General features: G+C 40.0%; 1 protein-coding gene across 4 annotated transcripts; it reads right to left on the bottom strand.

Moving 5' to 3' along the window:
• Window positions 1-4,075: 4,075 nt before the first annotated feature.
• On the bottom strand, window positions 4,076-15,093 carry FAM72A (family with sequence similarity 72 member A). Of its 4 annotated transcripts, none has more exons than XM_063113345.1 (4): window positions 14,942-15,093; window positions 10,537-10,614; window positions 7,704-7,828; window positions 4,076-4,170 (listed from the first exon to the last, which is right to left on the bottom strand). In XM_063113345.1, the coding sequence occupies exons 1-4, from the start codon at window positions 15,091-15,093 to the stop codon at window positions 4,076-4,078; spliced, it is 450 nt and encodes a 149-aa protein (XP_062969415.1). The 4 variants fall into 4 exon arrangements, with proteins under 4 accessions (XP_062969415.1, XP_062969414.1, XP_062969416.1 ...); XM_063113344.1 differs by lacking the exon at window positions 14,942-15,093 and adding an exon at window positions 13,023-13,174; XM_063113346.1 differs by lacking the exon at window positions 14,942-15,093 and adding an exon at window positions 13,143-13,174.
• Between the last annotated feature and the right edge of the window lie 607 nt (window positions 15,094-15,700).

The following is a 15,700-nucleotide window of genomic DNA, read 5'->3' as shown; positions in this document are numbered from 1 at the left end:
AAGAGAGACTCCTCAACCAAGATGAGAAGACCCAGATTCAAGTTTAGATTCTTCTAACTCTCTGGGTGATGGGACAGAGAGAGCTCTGAAGGTTATTCTGAGGATTAAAGTGTATGTGGAAGTTCACAATAAACTATAAAAGGATAAACGAAAACATGATATTGTTAATTTTTTATCTCAGTGAGTTTGTTCATTGGATGACAATAAAATGATTCTTTGAGAGTGCTGGAAGAAAGAATCTTTAGCTAAAGATTTAAGTGCTAAAAATATTCAACCCCAGAGGTACCACAGACACAGACTAATTTTTTCCATCTGTGCAGTTTAGGGTAGATTTGGCATACACTCAATACCAGGCAAGAAAGAAACTATGGTTTAGACTGCTTTTAAAGTAAAAAAAAAAAAAAAAAAAAAAAAAAAGAAGGCAGAAAAGGAAACTATTTCCTTTTATAAGCATGAATGCTGAAACAGGGAAAGCCTTCATGGAGGACTTCATCATTGAAGCAAGACTATTTGATCCATATCCTTCCCTTTCTTCCCTCACTGCCTAGTTCTGTTCTGATTAGTTTGCTGTTTTCTATATCATGATTTATATATTATGGTCACTTCCTCCTCACCAAAAGAAAGCACTATAGATTATTCTTAGTCACATGTGGCTCAAAGGTCAAAAGAGCAGTTCTTAACAGGGTAATTTTCCTAAATCACTAATATTTAAGGACCTGGGATTATACAAAATATTGTGGTTTTAAGATTAAGCCCTTCTCCCATCGGGAGTGCAGCAGTGCTCCCGCCGCAGGTTCGGATCCTGTATAGGGATGGCCGGTGCGCTCACTGGCTGAGCGCAGTATGGCCGGTCACAAAAAGACAAAAAAAAAAAAAAAAAAAAAAAAAAAAGATTAAGCCCTTCTCAAGATGCCTCAAGAAAGCCTGAGATTGAGGTTGAGAAACTGGCTTGAGGAACAAGATAAGGAGAAGAAAAAGCCATGGTAGGTGAGCTGATGACTCACTGCCCCTTGTCTGAACTTCAGTAAAGACAAGATGGAAATCGCAATGCCCCACTGCACACCCGACGTTCCATGAAAGACAAGAAGTTCAGTGAACTTAAGGAACTATGTGGGTTCCTAGGGTAAAGACAATAAATGTAATTTCCATGGTCAAAGAAATGACATCAGGAAAATTAAACTTGATTGCGCTTTACCATCAGAGCTATCATCCTTCATCTCATCATTTAATTCTCCTGCTTAAAACTTCAGTAACTCCATATTGCTGCTGGATCAAGTCCAAATTTATAGTGGCATAGAATATTCTTTGTTACGTGATCTTAACCTTCCTTGTTAGTGCTATCTTCTAGTTAATTCTCATTACACATCTTGGAAGGTATGAGGGACCACTTACAGACACTTTTAAACCCCTATCCATTTGTTTATAGTATTCTCTCTGCTCAAAACTCTCATCTCAGCTGACAAACTCCTAACTGTGCTTCAAAGCCTGACCTAAGTATCATTTCTTCTCTGCACTCTTTCCTACTACTCAAAATGATTGTTCTTTCATCTACAAGAGTCATAGTACTTTCAGCATGCCTTTGATAAATCACTTGACCCAATGGATTAGGTAGACTCATAGGGTTCTGGCTTCTCCCCAACTCACTGCTCAATTCACTGCTCAACTTACCTTGAAGGTAAGTGTGAGCATGTCATTGTGCAATTCTTGCCACACTGTAAGAGAATAACATAGGTTTGTTGAAGTGAACCAAATACTGAAAGGGGACAAAGCATAGATGAATTTTCTAGGCCTAAAAATTATGCTAGGACTAGAAAGTTATGCTAAATCTACATATGTGATTTTGCTTTTGGTCTCACCAGAGCGTATGTAATTTGCTTTTATTAAAAAGTGTCATGAATCTATTTCTCTACATAAAACTTTATTAATCCATTTTCTATTTAAAATCAGCTTTCCCATAATCCACTTAGCCAAAGGTAGCTAATGTGAGTAATTTAGGGGCCGAGCCCGTGGCGCACTTGGTAGAGTGCTGCGCTGGGAGCGCGGCGACTCTCCCACCGCAGGTTCGGATCCCATATAGGAATGACCAGTGCGCTCACTGGCTGAGTGCTGGTCCCGAAAAAGACAAAAAAAAAAAAAAAAAAAAAAAAAATAATGTGAGTAATTTGCAATATTCTCCAGCTGGAGAGGAATCACATTTGGGGCTTGCTTCAATCAGTGCACCTCTGTCTTGCTTTTGCTCTTCAGAGAGCCCCTCAGTCAACCACAGCATTTGAAGGCATGAGCTGAATGGAAACCAGATGAACTTTATTAAATATTGAACTTGCCACATTCTCTACTCTAGCATTTAACTTTTCTTCTCTAATTGGACAAGTTAACTGAAGAAGTATATAATGTAGTATTAACTCTTTTTTTCCTTCTATCTATTATGCCCACCTTCTTCTGGAAAGAATTTGAGAGGTTAAAGAAAAAAGCAACCCAAACCCCAAAACAAATTGTTTCCCATTCATTCCTTTGGTTTTTTTGATGACTTTGTCAGTGTTGACGGTCAGTGTGAAAGACTTCTGGAAAAGTCTTCTAGGTGCTAGTAACAGCATTTCCTGAAGTACCTTTTATCTTGGTTTACAGCAAATGATTCTTTCAGTGCTCACAGATACTTTTACCCTAAGACTCAGTATGAGTTTGTTCAACCTTCAAATCAGTCACTTCTGCCCTCACCTAGGGTACATAACAATGTAGTCAGTTACCCAGCATGTATCCTGGCTAAGTAAGATCATAAATGATTTCTGTCTGGAGGTGCTCAGGGGGTATGGCACAAAGTTTAGGAGTGAGCACTCTGGAGTCAATCTGAGTTTGAATCAGGCCACACCTCTGACTGGTCATGTGACCTTTCATAAGTTACTTAACCTCTCTATGTCTCACCTGTCGTATCAGTAAAAATGTAATAATAAAGGTACTTACCTCGTGGGTTTGTTGTGTGGAGTGAGTTAGACGTGTAGAATACTTAGAACTATGTCTGGTATATAGTAAGTACTCAATAAACATTAGCCCTGATATTCTGTACTTTATATACTATCTCTCTATGTTTTTAGGTAAGATAAGGGCGTATAATAAAAAAATTAAAGGAAAGATGATCATTTTTAGAACAAACTTTATTTACAAAACCATAGCTTAGTCTGATTTGGTATCACTATTGACAAAATGCCTACAATTGTGATATCAGCTAAGGAGATACATCAATTCCAGCTTTACATAAAACTAGAATCCAGCACTATCCCAGTTTCCTATTCCTGTGTGGCTCTAAATGCAGCTTAAGAAACAACGACAACAACAACAAAAACAACAACAAACAACTCTTTATAATGTACAATGGCTTAAGCTAACCACTTCTTTAGGTTTTCTTCTTTTTGTCTTTAAAATTTAAGGGTTGGGATTGAGACTATTCATCTAAAATTTGCTATTTACAGAGAAAGCCCTAGGGAATGGGGTAACTTAAAGACTAAAGAAGGAGGTTTATCTGGCTTTCATAATACAGAACCCATAATGGCTTTAGAAGAATGTAAATAAATAATGTTGGTAAACAGTATATATCCATAATTTTCTGACAAAATCATTTATCTAATACAATACTGAGGAATCAAGAAAATTCCTTTATATATTTTAAAGTTTTAATTTACTCTATTTGCTGACTCAGAAAGTCTTGCTCCATATTAAAGCAGTTATCACCAATAGAAAATGAAACCAGTACCCACGGAAAGCTAATAGCCTATTTTGTAAAAGAATCCCCTGTTAACACTAAGTTGAGCTTGATACACGAATGATTGATATATGTATGGGTACTAATGCCCTTTATTCAAGAATGGAAAATTAATGATATCTGGCATCAAGTTGTAAGAAAAACTTCCCCAGATTGGAAGGTAGCTGAGTGATATGTGAAAAATCTTCTTCAACAAATGCCCCATTTTTGTTTCCCACCAAAAAACCACTTGCAAATCCTCATTAACAATTTAAAAGTCGATCCATTAATACATATTTTAAATAGGAAAAAGTTTGAATATTTGACATATCATAATTCCATTTATCGAATACACTCCTCTGCTGAGATATCTAACACATCTTCATCTGTACTTTCTTCTATTTCTGGCAAGTTGCCCCAAAGTAGGATGTTTACACCTGAAAATAAAAGGTCATAAAATTTTTTAGTGCCGACAACTGTTACAACTCAGAAGATGAAACAAGAAACTTTATATGTTAACATTCTTATGTAAACCATAGTATAAGCAGTAAAGAGAATAGCTATTAAAGAATGTACTGCAAATAAAATTAATATTATACATCTACGACATAAACATTCTTTAAAGTCTTTTAAGCAAGAGCTTGAATTCTATAATCTTAGAATTCTGAAGGATCCTAGGAGTCCGTTTACTCAAACCCTGCCTCCAGAAACATTATACCATAGTCACTCTACATGGATAATTTCCTTATCTATTTTAACTACCTTTAAGAAGAAGCTCTCACAAGACCCTTTTAGATTAACTGCCTCTTTGGAGGTTGCAAGGAAAAGTCCTAAATAAGTCTCCTCATCTCTTCAATAAACATAGGAGTAGATGGTGCCATTTTCCTGACTGAAAAAGAAGTAAGGGTTTTGAGCTAGTTATAATATAAACTGTGATCCTTGATATATAGGTGGGTTTCAGTCTACAGACTGTCAATGCAGAGCTGTAAACTTTAGGGCCAGATTGTAGCAGTCAATATAAAGAACAAAACAACAATTTAAAATCTCATTGAGATTGGACACTCAGGTTTCATTTTGAAGAATCCAGCACAGCTTTATAGTACAAGACCAAACATATGGTAAAGGATAATGAGATGGTTTATTCTGGACATGTACTATGTTCTATAAAAAAGCACTAAATTGGGGGAAGAAAAAAAAAGAGAGCGCCAAGAAAGTTCAATAAGAAAAGCAAATCTCAAGATGTCCAGTTATCACTGTCAGCACAAGGAGGACTCAGCTACACTGGACGCCCACTTCACATACACTGAGATAGTGGCCACATGGTGGAATGTAATTAACCAGGGTTTGGAGATTTAGTTTGAATTCAGTTTCCACCAATACCAGTATACCGTGGATGGTTTTACTTTTACTATAAATGCATGCAACCATAGACAATATATGTTATTGTTTATGTATTTAAAATTTTTATAGAATAGTATTATACTATACTGCATGTATTTTTTTTCTAATTTGCTTTTTTCAGCCATGTTTTTGAGGTTTACTATGTTGATATGTGTAGATTTAGCTCATTCATTTTTATTTCTTTAGTAGAGTATTCCACTGTGTGAATTTAAAAAGAAAATTGCAAATACAGCCTATCAGTCATCCTTCCTCTAGCTGCCCATCTTGCACAGGTGCCCAAGGAGAAATGCACAAGAATGTGAAATGCTACATTGTTGAAATAGTGGAAATAATTAACTGTCTGCCTTGATTGAAAGAAAAGCTGGAGTCTAATCAGGAAGAAAGTTTGCATTTATTTGATGCTGCTTGGAACACAGATGTCTATCATATTATTTTCTGTAATAATTTTTGAGTTTGAATTGTTTATAATAAAAATCACTTCCCCACCCCCACCTGCAAGAATGAATGATGTTCTGTGTCTGGTAATATGGCACTGAAGAACTGACAGGATTAAGGAATTACTAGGCCAAATCTAAGTATACAGTAGGACCCATAAAGGTAAATGGAGAAGAGCTGAAGCCACTTTGCCTTTGAGGGCATTTGCCAATTCCAGGGAACTTGAGCTGAGGTTTCCCAAAGCTCCTCAGGAAAGTTCTGGGAAATCAAGTCTACATGTGAAGACCAGCCTAGAACACGGACCTCCTGGGCTTCTTTTCATTCTAAACATTCTAAAATGTTATAAAGCTTATCTATATATTCCTCTGATGATGTTGATTCAGGTGAATCAAGGACAGTTCCAATGTCATTAGGAACCCTCTTTTTTACACCAAACATCTAGAAAATCTTGCTTTAAATCACAGTATTAGGGTTACGCAGGAGAAGGTTGATATTCTTGGAGTCAATGCTCAGAGCTATGAAGCAGCTCAGCACAATTGGTTCAAAGGAGAAAAAATAAACTAAGAGATTGGATCTGACAGAAGCAGCACCTTCCTTTCTCTGTTAAGAAGGGAGAAAGGAAATCCTGTGATACATCTGTTTCTCATGGATTAGATTCAATGCAAATAGAAGAATGCTGGTCTTTTATCTTTGAAAAATTGACAAATATTAAAAAGTAAATCAAAATTGAAAAATCTCCACCCTGTGTTTTGAATTCTATGCAGCAGGAAAAATAGTATCAAAGCAGAAATTTCCTTTAATGTGTCCCGTAAGTAATAGAAGTATAAAACTGGAGGCCTAAATTAGGAGCCTATATATCCCACTTGGGAGTTCAGATAAGTCTTTGCTTGAAAATGGCCTTCTTAACATATTTGAGTCTTAAATTAAGACCTCCCAAATGATGGCTTGAGAACCACAGTTGAATCCTAGGTGGGGAAAAAAAAATCACAGACTATAAACATCCAAGCATAATTGATGCATGGGTTTAAAGACCCTAATAACCTAGCTTGTAATACATGATCTTTTGGTCTGTGAAGGCAAATCATATTTTTTTAAAAATGAGTATATTTTAAGTTCCAAAGAAGACTAAAACATGCACTTGAAAACCTGAGAGTGTTAGTGTCAACTTTTCTTTCTTTCTTTTTGCGGCTAACCGGTACAGGGATCAAACCCTGGATCGTGGTGTTATCAGCACCACACTCTAACCAGCTGAGCTAACTGGCCAGCTAGTGCCAACTTAGATTGTCAAGCTCCTTAAAGTCAACTTGGTTTGTTGTGTAAGTAGATATTAGACACTGAGAACATGTGTCCTATAATAAAACTGAATGACTCCAAGTAATATCAAAAGTATTATGCAAATACCTTTTAAGAATTGGTAGTATTTTTTTACTAAAATAATTACTATAACATATTGGTGTTAAATATTTCCCTTGACCCAGAGATTCTATCATAATTTATTAATATAGATGTTAGAATGTCTGTTTTTATCCTGAAGCATCATCAAATACAGAGGTTATTTAGTCTTCTTCCCCTCAACTCCCACCACCTCCGCCTCCCCTCTTTCCCTTTCATACATGCTCATTTGACTATCAAATCTAATATCATCAGAAATTCTCTGGAGTCAGAATATGTATCAAGGCAGCAGTTTAGAGCAATTAAAATGTTAATTTTTTTTTTTTTTTTAAAAGATGACCGGTAAGGGGATCTCAACCCTTGGCTTGGTGTTGTCAGCACCACGCTCAGCCAGTGAGCAAACCGGCCATCCCTATATAGGATCCGAACCCGTGGCCTTGGTGTTATCAGCACCGCACTCTACCGAGTGAGCCACGGGCCAGCCCTAAAATGTTAATTTTAAAAGACCAATACATCCAGCCAAGTTTGAGTTCCTTAAATACAGTGATGAACACAGAAAGGGCAACGGATTTTGGCTAACGGTTTTTGTAAGTGAATGGTTGGTGAAAAAAATCAAAGTTTCACTGTAGCTGATCCAACCCAGAAGAAAGCCTCAGAGGAATCTTGAAATGATTTATTGGGAGCTTTAGTCAGGTATTGATAGAGAAATGTTACAGGAAAGTGTAAGTCAACTGTTTCTTACCAGTGGAGTCTAGTCTGTTAATGCCATAAACTGCCTGGCTGTGAAACATCCAGAAGTGTCCATTGTTGCAGGAAAGAAGGCAGTAACTACATGGAAGAGTCACATGATAACCCACAATGTTCCCACTGAAAAAAGAAAGTAAATGTTATTATATATCATGTAATACCTGGCCACATAAACATTTTTATGTGCTAATGTAAATAAATAGACATCATTTAGACCTCATTTCCTCTATATAACCTCCATTGCTGGGATCTTTGGGATGGGAGTTACTCTGATAATGTTTGTAGTCCTATCATTAAGTGGGAAAATAGTCTTTAAGTTAGTTAGGTGAAATAATACTAACATATTCTCGCATTTCTTTGCTAGTATTATTTTATGCATTCTACCTTTGGAAGCTAGCTTCTGGATGCCTTTAAGTTGTGATTTGCTCCGGAAAGCACAAAAATCAATGTGGTGTATAGACAAAATATATTAAATAAACTCAGATCTGTGAGTAAAGGTTTTTGCTATCCCCAGGACTGTGGCAAATTGGGTTCTTATATGTTCTAGCTCCATAACAGCACCTAAAAACTGTTTCAACAGATGGAGGAGTAGGAAGACAGCCTGAGTCCCTGTAAACCAAACACAAGCTGGCTGCTCTAATTTTAGTTTCAGTGTTTTTGAAGGAATTCAGAAATAAAGCAAATCCACAGCCTCCAGAAAGAGTTACAGAAGTTCTTACTGTCTTCAGTATGATCCAGATGATTATAAGTACCTCACTCTTTAACAAATTTTTTTACTAGCCAGTCATGTATTAAATAGAGGAAACATTTTAGTTAGAACTTAAAAAAAAATGGTAACACGAACTGTTTATACCTTGAGTTCTAAAAATTCTTATTATTGCTTGGTCTCAACCTGTGAGATGTGGGAGTCAGTCACTTTTGTGAGACCCTGTAACGAATACTATAAAAAGTACCAGCCCACCTAAAATATGTCTTCTAATCATAACCTGCTTGAAAGGCAAACAAATGAAAACAAAAGTTGTTCTTGGACTAGGATTGACAGTTATTTGTAAGACTGTATTGCAAGAGTAAATTCTATGGCTTTAATTACCACCTATTCATTCATCATCCATTCATTTAAACACTTAAGTTTATTGAGCATCTATTCTATGCCAAGTACTGTTTTAGGTGTTAGCAATACAGCAGAGGGTAAAACAAAGTCTTTGTTCTCATGGAGCTAACACTCTAGTTGGGATGCATCAGATCATTTTGCTTCCTCATTGAAATCCCCTCAGTGCCTTTCCACTGGCCAAAATGAAAATAAAAGAACTCCTCCATACCAAAGTTTAGATCTGCACTGTCTAAAATAATACCTGCTAGCCACATGTGGCTATTGAGTACCTGAAATGTGGCTGGCCTGAATTGAGATGTGCTGTAAATGTAAAACATACCCTAGATTTCAAAGACTGAGAATAAAAAATACAATGGAAAATATTTCATTTATAATTTATGTCAGTTACATGTTGAAATAATAATATTTTGGATATATTGCGTTAAGTAAAATACATGATTAAAATTAAGTTCACCTGTTTCTTCTTACTTTATAAAATGTTGTTGCTAGAAAAATTTAAATTACATATGTGGCTTGAGAATTTCTATTGTGCAACACTGCTGTAGATTATCTGAGTTCTGACTACATCTCTAATCGACTCATACTTCTCTCCCCCCATGCTTATGTCTCAGCCACACCAGCCATCATCTTTTTATTCCTTAAACATGTTAAGCTTCTTCTCGCCATGGGTTCTTTTTGTTTGCTGTTTTCTCTCCCTAGAACATTCTTCCTCTAGCTCCTTCTCATCCTTTAGGACTCAACTCCAATGTAAACTCTTTATGATAAGGATTCCCTGACCATGATATCTAAAATAGCTCTCACACACTTTCCCAATTTCTGTTGTAATTTTTTTTTTTGGAGGCGGGCTGGCTTATCCAATTTCTATTGTTTTCTATCATTTATTATTATTTCCTTTGGAATACTTCCCACCATATTAAATATCTTATTGATGGATCATCTTCTCACTAGAATATAATGTCCAAAGGCCAGTGACTATCTTGTTTATCGCTGTTTATAGTCCCTATAACAATGACTAGAACATAGTAGGTCCTTAATATAAGTATAGCTTGAATGAATAAATGAATGAATGAATCAAAGTCATTAGCACATAAGACTTTGCTAATTTAAATTATTAGGATAATTTATAACCCAAATCCCATTTAAATGAGAAAATCTCAGCTTTTTCCCTCTTAAATGGGAATAATAACATACGTCTGTTTACCTCTCAAAAGATAATAGTAATAGCTCTTATCTGTGTTGTAATTTATAGTTTATTGAGCCTTTTAACATCCATAATTCATTTGATCTGCACAACAACTTTCAAGATAAATGCAGAGGACATTCTTAACAAGATAGAAATTAAATAAGGAAATGGAAGTGCAGAGGTTTAGAAGTTTAAGGAGTTTACTCAGATCACATAGGGTAGGGTAGGGCCAGGGCTCAAACCTGATTGTTATGACTGTAAATCCAAGTGTTTTTTCCCCTAAACTACATTGCCTTGTTCTGGAAATTAAAGGAGATATTTGTGAATGTATTTGAAAAATTTGAAAATCACAGACAAAGGCATAGTATCACAAGACCCTTTTAAAAAGTAGCTCTCAGTAACAAATGGTTTTGAAATGGCTCATTGCATGGTTTATAACAGTGCTCATTGCAGACCACTGAACCTTTCTCTGTGCTTTGGTGTCGACATCCATCTTCTAAACCCAGAGCTGTCTAGAATATTGCTACAAGTTACCATCTTAAACATGCGATGTCCTTCAGTTTACATTTGCAAATTTTGGTGAAATAGCATCTTCCAATGAAGTCCACTGCGCTGGGGAAAGAAAAGTGTAGAGATAGTCAAATGTATTTTTTAAAAAATTTAATTGTGGCAAAAAACTAAAACTAAATAAATAAATAAATCATAAAATCTACTGACATTTTTAAGTGTACAGTTCAGAAGTGTTAAACACAGTCATGTTGTTGTGCAATGCATCTCCAGAATTCTTCCACGTGCCAAACTGAAACTACATACTTATTAAATAGCAACTCCCCATTTCCCCTCCCTCCAGCCCCTAACCACCACCATTCTACTTTCTGTTTCTATGAATTTGACTACTTTAGATACCTCATGTAAGTGGGGTCCATACAGTATCTTTTTGCGACTGGCTTATTTCACTTAGTATAATGTCCTTAAGGTTCATCCATGTTGTAGCATGTAACAGGATTTCCTTCCCTTTTAAGGCTGAATAATATTCTATTATATGTATATACCACATTTTGTTTACCTATTCATCCGTCAAGTCGATGAACATTTGGATGGCTTCTACCTCTTGCTATTGTGAATAATGCTGTTATGAATATGGGTGTGCAAATATCAAGATCCTGCTTCAAATTCCTTTGGCTACATACCCAGAAGTGGGACTTCTGGATCATATGGTAATTCTATGTTTAGTTTTTTTAGGAACCACCATACTGTTTTCCATAGCAGCTGCACCATTTTACATTCCCACAGAATGCAAGGGTTCCAATTTCTCCACATCCTCACCATCACATGTACTTTTAATTGTAATTTGGCACAAATTTTGTAGATCCTAAGAGCTGAATGAGACTCTCAAATTTTGTAGATCCAAAGAGCAGAAAGAAGTACAGTATATTTTGTAAGAGTCAGTTATTATCTGTGAACTCACCACGAACATCTGACAAACCTTCCATTAAAAAGAAGCTTATGTGTTCATTGATTCACACACATGTTAGCACATTAATCCATCACTATCATAAACGTGTACAAAGGAGGACAATAGAAAAGACCTGATTTTATTCTAAACTCTGGTCTAACATAACAATTCACCTATCTGAGCCCTCCTTATGATTGGTTATTGCCTACCACAGCTATTGCAAAGATGAATGGGTTACTATTTTAAATCTGTGTGTGTATGTGCAACTAAAAGAAAAAGCACTAGACAATAAATCATAGAACTTTTGCAAAAGTAGTTTTTACATTTTTGCAATACACACATGCACACACACATATATGCATATAAACACGAACTTAAAATATTTACCCATTTATCTTTACAATAAATTACAGCCTTTGGCTTTGCCATTAGGCATGGCTGCACTTAAACCAACTCAAAAGATTTCAAGGGAAAAAGAGTCCACAACTTTACTTGGGTATATTTTAAAAACTTTTAAAGTTTCTATCATTATCGTGAAATTCATTTTAAATGAATTATGGTTATCAGCCTGCTTCCTCTGGCTGCATCCAAAGACTTGAAGAATAGTTGTCTACTCATATTTTGGATAGTTACTTTCATTTGAAAAATAATGTTTCAATAAAGAACTAAATCTTGAAAATCATGTAGGACACATATGTTGACTGTGGAAAAAGAAAATACCTTTTAGAGCTAGAAAAGGGTGTATGTGAGTCAAATAAAATGGCTCTTTTTCTGTGATGTGTAGCAACCCAAAAGTGTGTAGTGGCTAAAAACAGATTTTAATAGGGTTCAATTATGCAAATAAATGTGTAATATCAAAAATAGGCTTTATAGGAGATAGGATTTAATTTTAAGGCTAAGTCTCTCTCTCTCTCTTTTTTGGCAGCTGGCAGGAATCTGAATCCTTGATTTTGGTGTTATCAACAGTGCACTCTAACCAACTGAGCTAATCTGTCAGTCCTTAAGTCTATTTTTAATCCCATAAAAATCTATATAAGTCTCCCTCAGAAAGAGAGAAAAAGAGAGAAAGAGAGAAAAGAATATTGAATTCGATGGAGAACGGATCTAATTCAGCTTTCCAATTGCAAATGGTGGTAGAAAACTATGGTGTGTGTGTGTGTGTGTGTGTGTGTGTGTGTGTGAAACTTTATGGATAAAATCGAAAAACTTAAATGACTTCTCCTCTCCAATAGTGCAGAAAATTTTGCCTGGATTTACCTAGAGACTAGGTCACGACTTGATTCAGATTCAGTGAGATAGGATGGTTGGTTGGTCAGGGCACCGTGCCATTGTGGTCATATGACTATAATTGAATTAGAAACATTACATCAGGACTGACCACTTTGGCTAAACCACAGACTTTGTCCAGACAGTCTGCCCACTTAGATATCTCCAAGGGGATCATCAGACTGTTGGGAGTGGCTGGAACACCAAAATAACCTCCTTGTTGACTCCCAGAAATCCAAGCCATACACTTTTCCCATTTAGTTAAAGGCTACCGTTGCCCACCACTAGCATGACTTACTTGGTAGGAGGGATGTCTGTAGAGAAAAGGTCTATTTCAGTATCAGCCAGCAAAACAGCCTTCATTCCCCTAGAGCTGAGCACTTGTTTACAGAATTTGCAACACAGTATGAGCACGCACCGGTCCTTGAAACTACAACTGTTGGTAGACATGGCGTCCCAGGAAGGATGAGGTGTGGGATGTTGAAAAAAGAAACAAGAGCAATACCCCTCCTACTTTGATCCCCACAGGCTAAAAATTGCGAGGCCCCAGGCTTCTCTAAACCCTAAAATTGGGAAGGAAAAGAGTTCTTTACTGTTTTCCCGGTGGAAGGGTAAAAGTAATATTTATTGAGTAGAAACAAGGGAGAGCAGCAATTTGGTTTTCCTTTTAACTTTCGGGGAAGGGAGTGGAGTTTGAAGGGAACTTCTCAGCAGCTTTTTCTTTCTGCTGACTAAAAGGATCCTTTACGCTTTAGCTCCCGCCCCTTCAGCAACTCTCTCAGTCTTCTCCGGAGTCTCTTTTATTTAAAGCTTCTCTCTCAAGACTTCCCTCTCCAGCAATGAGCCCCTCCCTCGGAGAGCTCCAATTCCTCAGTCGGATCGCGGGCTCAGCGTCCCTACCCCCGCCTCCCTCTTCCTGGGATTCGGAAGCCCCCTCAGCTTTTCCCACAGGACGACCCTGGTTCTTCTCAATCCTCCCCTCTCTTCCGCGACCCTCCTCCGCTGTGCTCGTCCGCGGGCCCCTCTCCGGGCCGCCCCAGGCCCTCAGCGTGCTCTCGCTCGCGCCGTTTCTCTCGCGTCCTCCATTCCTCAGCTCTCCTTCGTGCCCCCTCGGGTCTCTCCCGGAGCGGCCGCTCCTGAGCGCGCAGTGGTGGTGGCGGGACGGGGCAGAAGTCGCTTTTTTGGCTCAATCAGCGATTGCCTCGGTCACAGAACACGTCGTTTTTTGCTCCCTCTTCCGCTTTATCTGCCTTTCCAACCGGCTGTCAGTTTGAATTGCCAGCGCTACGCACCGATTGGGAGAACTAGAGAACGCCCATGTCCCGCATTGGAAGGCCCCGGCCTTCCGCTGACGAGAGATTAGTGGCTTGGAAAGCGTACGCCCCGCCCAGTAACGGTGCCGAGACCAGCTCGGCCTTCTGATTGGTCGATCTTGGCCCCCCTTCCAACCTCATTGGCCCGCTTCGGGAGGTTTGGGCAAACCCTCCTCCCGCCCCAGTGAAAGTGACAAGGCACGCCCTTCACGTTTCTTATTGGAAGACATTCTACAGTCCCCGCCGGTCTCTACTCTCTATTGGTTAAAATTCTCCGCAACGCCCCTTCTATCTTCCCCAGTCCAATTGGTCGTACCTTCTCTCAAGAGCTTGTGTGTGGTTGAGGGTTCCATCTTAATCCCTCCCATCGGTTCTACTTAGGGTTCGACAAGCTGGGGAGGAGCTAACTCTGTGACCACGCCCCGGCAGTGCTGGTCACACCTCCAAGTTTCACTAGCTCCTCCCCCTCACTCCAGGCCTCTCGGGATCAGCTATTCCTATTGGCTATAGGCCCCATCGGTCGATAGAAAACGAGCGGTGATTGGCAAGGGGGTGGGCTCTGCTTCCCGGCGGGGTCCTGTGGAGTTGGCGGAGGCTCCTGAGAGGACAGGGGGACCGATCTGCGTAGAAGCGGGTGGCGGGGAGGAGAGCTCTGAGTGGGAAGCGGAGCCGGGGGCCTGGGACCCGTCGCGTCAGAGCCAGGTAAAGGCTCCTTCCCTTCCCCCTTTCTTCTTCCCGGCCACCGGGCTGGAGCCCCGACTGAACAAACCCGGGCTGGGGCGGGAAGGAGAGGGCGCGGATGCTGACCGCGGCATCGCCTTAGCGGTGCCGCCCGGAATCTCTCAGACCGTCCTCCCCACACCCCCATGACCCTCTCCAAATCTCTCAGTACAGCCCATAATACTTCTCAGGACTGCATGTCTCTCCGCCCATCACCGCACAGTCTGGGACTCTGCCCGGGCTCACATACCGCAGCGCAGCCCGCACCCAGCCCCCTCCCCAGTTCCTCTGCACACAGACAGCCTTGGTCCACCTTGGGGTGGCTTTCGTTGGCATCACCCGTAACCATCGGCTGGCCTGTTCCCCTGTCTCCAAACCCTGGCAGACAGCCGGATCACAGCCTAGGACCCAGAAGGATGGGTGTCCCACACAGCTTCCGGGGCTATTCCCCTGTTCCACCTCCCGGCCCGCCCCAAGGGTCTCCTCTTCCCCCACTCCCGCTCCCAGACCCACATCTAGGTCCCCAAAGTTGCTAACGTTCTTGGGTTTCACGTAACATCGCGGCCCACGATAGTCTCCTAACTCCCCCTCGCCCCCAAGGCAACCCTCTCCTTGCCCTTTCCCCGCCTTCCAAGCGTGTGCAGCTCCAGTTGTCCCCGGGCTCCGGTCCAACCTCAGGACCCCACCTCACACCCGCCTCTCCGCTTCCTGCCTGCCTGAAGCACGCCGCTTCTGCTCCTTCCTCCCTCCGTTCGGCCCTTCCTCCAGCCGCGGGAAGTGGGAGACACTAGCGGGAGCCTTCTCCCGGCGCCCACAGGGTAAGGGGCGACCAAAGAGGGAGGGTCGCCGCTGTGGCACGCCCGGGAGCCAGACGCCGGTCTCTGCGCTCCCTCCTGCTTCACTCCCGCCTCCGGGGCCTTGGCCGGCGCGGGATCTCCTCGGG

Source organism: Cynocephalus volans, chromosome 11 (genome assembly GCF_027409185.1).
Source record: "Cynocephalus volans isolate mCynVol1 chromosome 11, mCynVol1.pri, whole genome shotgun sequence".
NCBI classification, from domain to species: Eukaryota; Metazoa; Chordata; class Mammalia; order Dermoptera; family Cynocephalidae; genus Cynocephalus; species Cynocephalus volans.
This window is presented reverse-complemented; position numbering and strand designations above follow the sequence as displayed.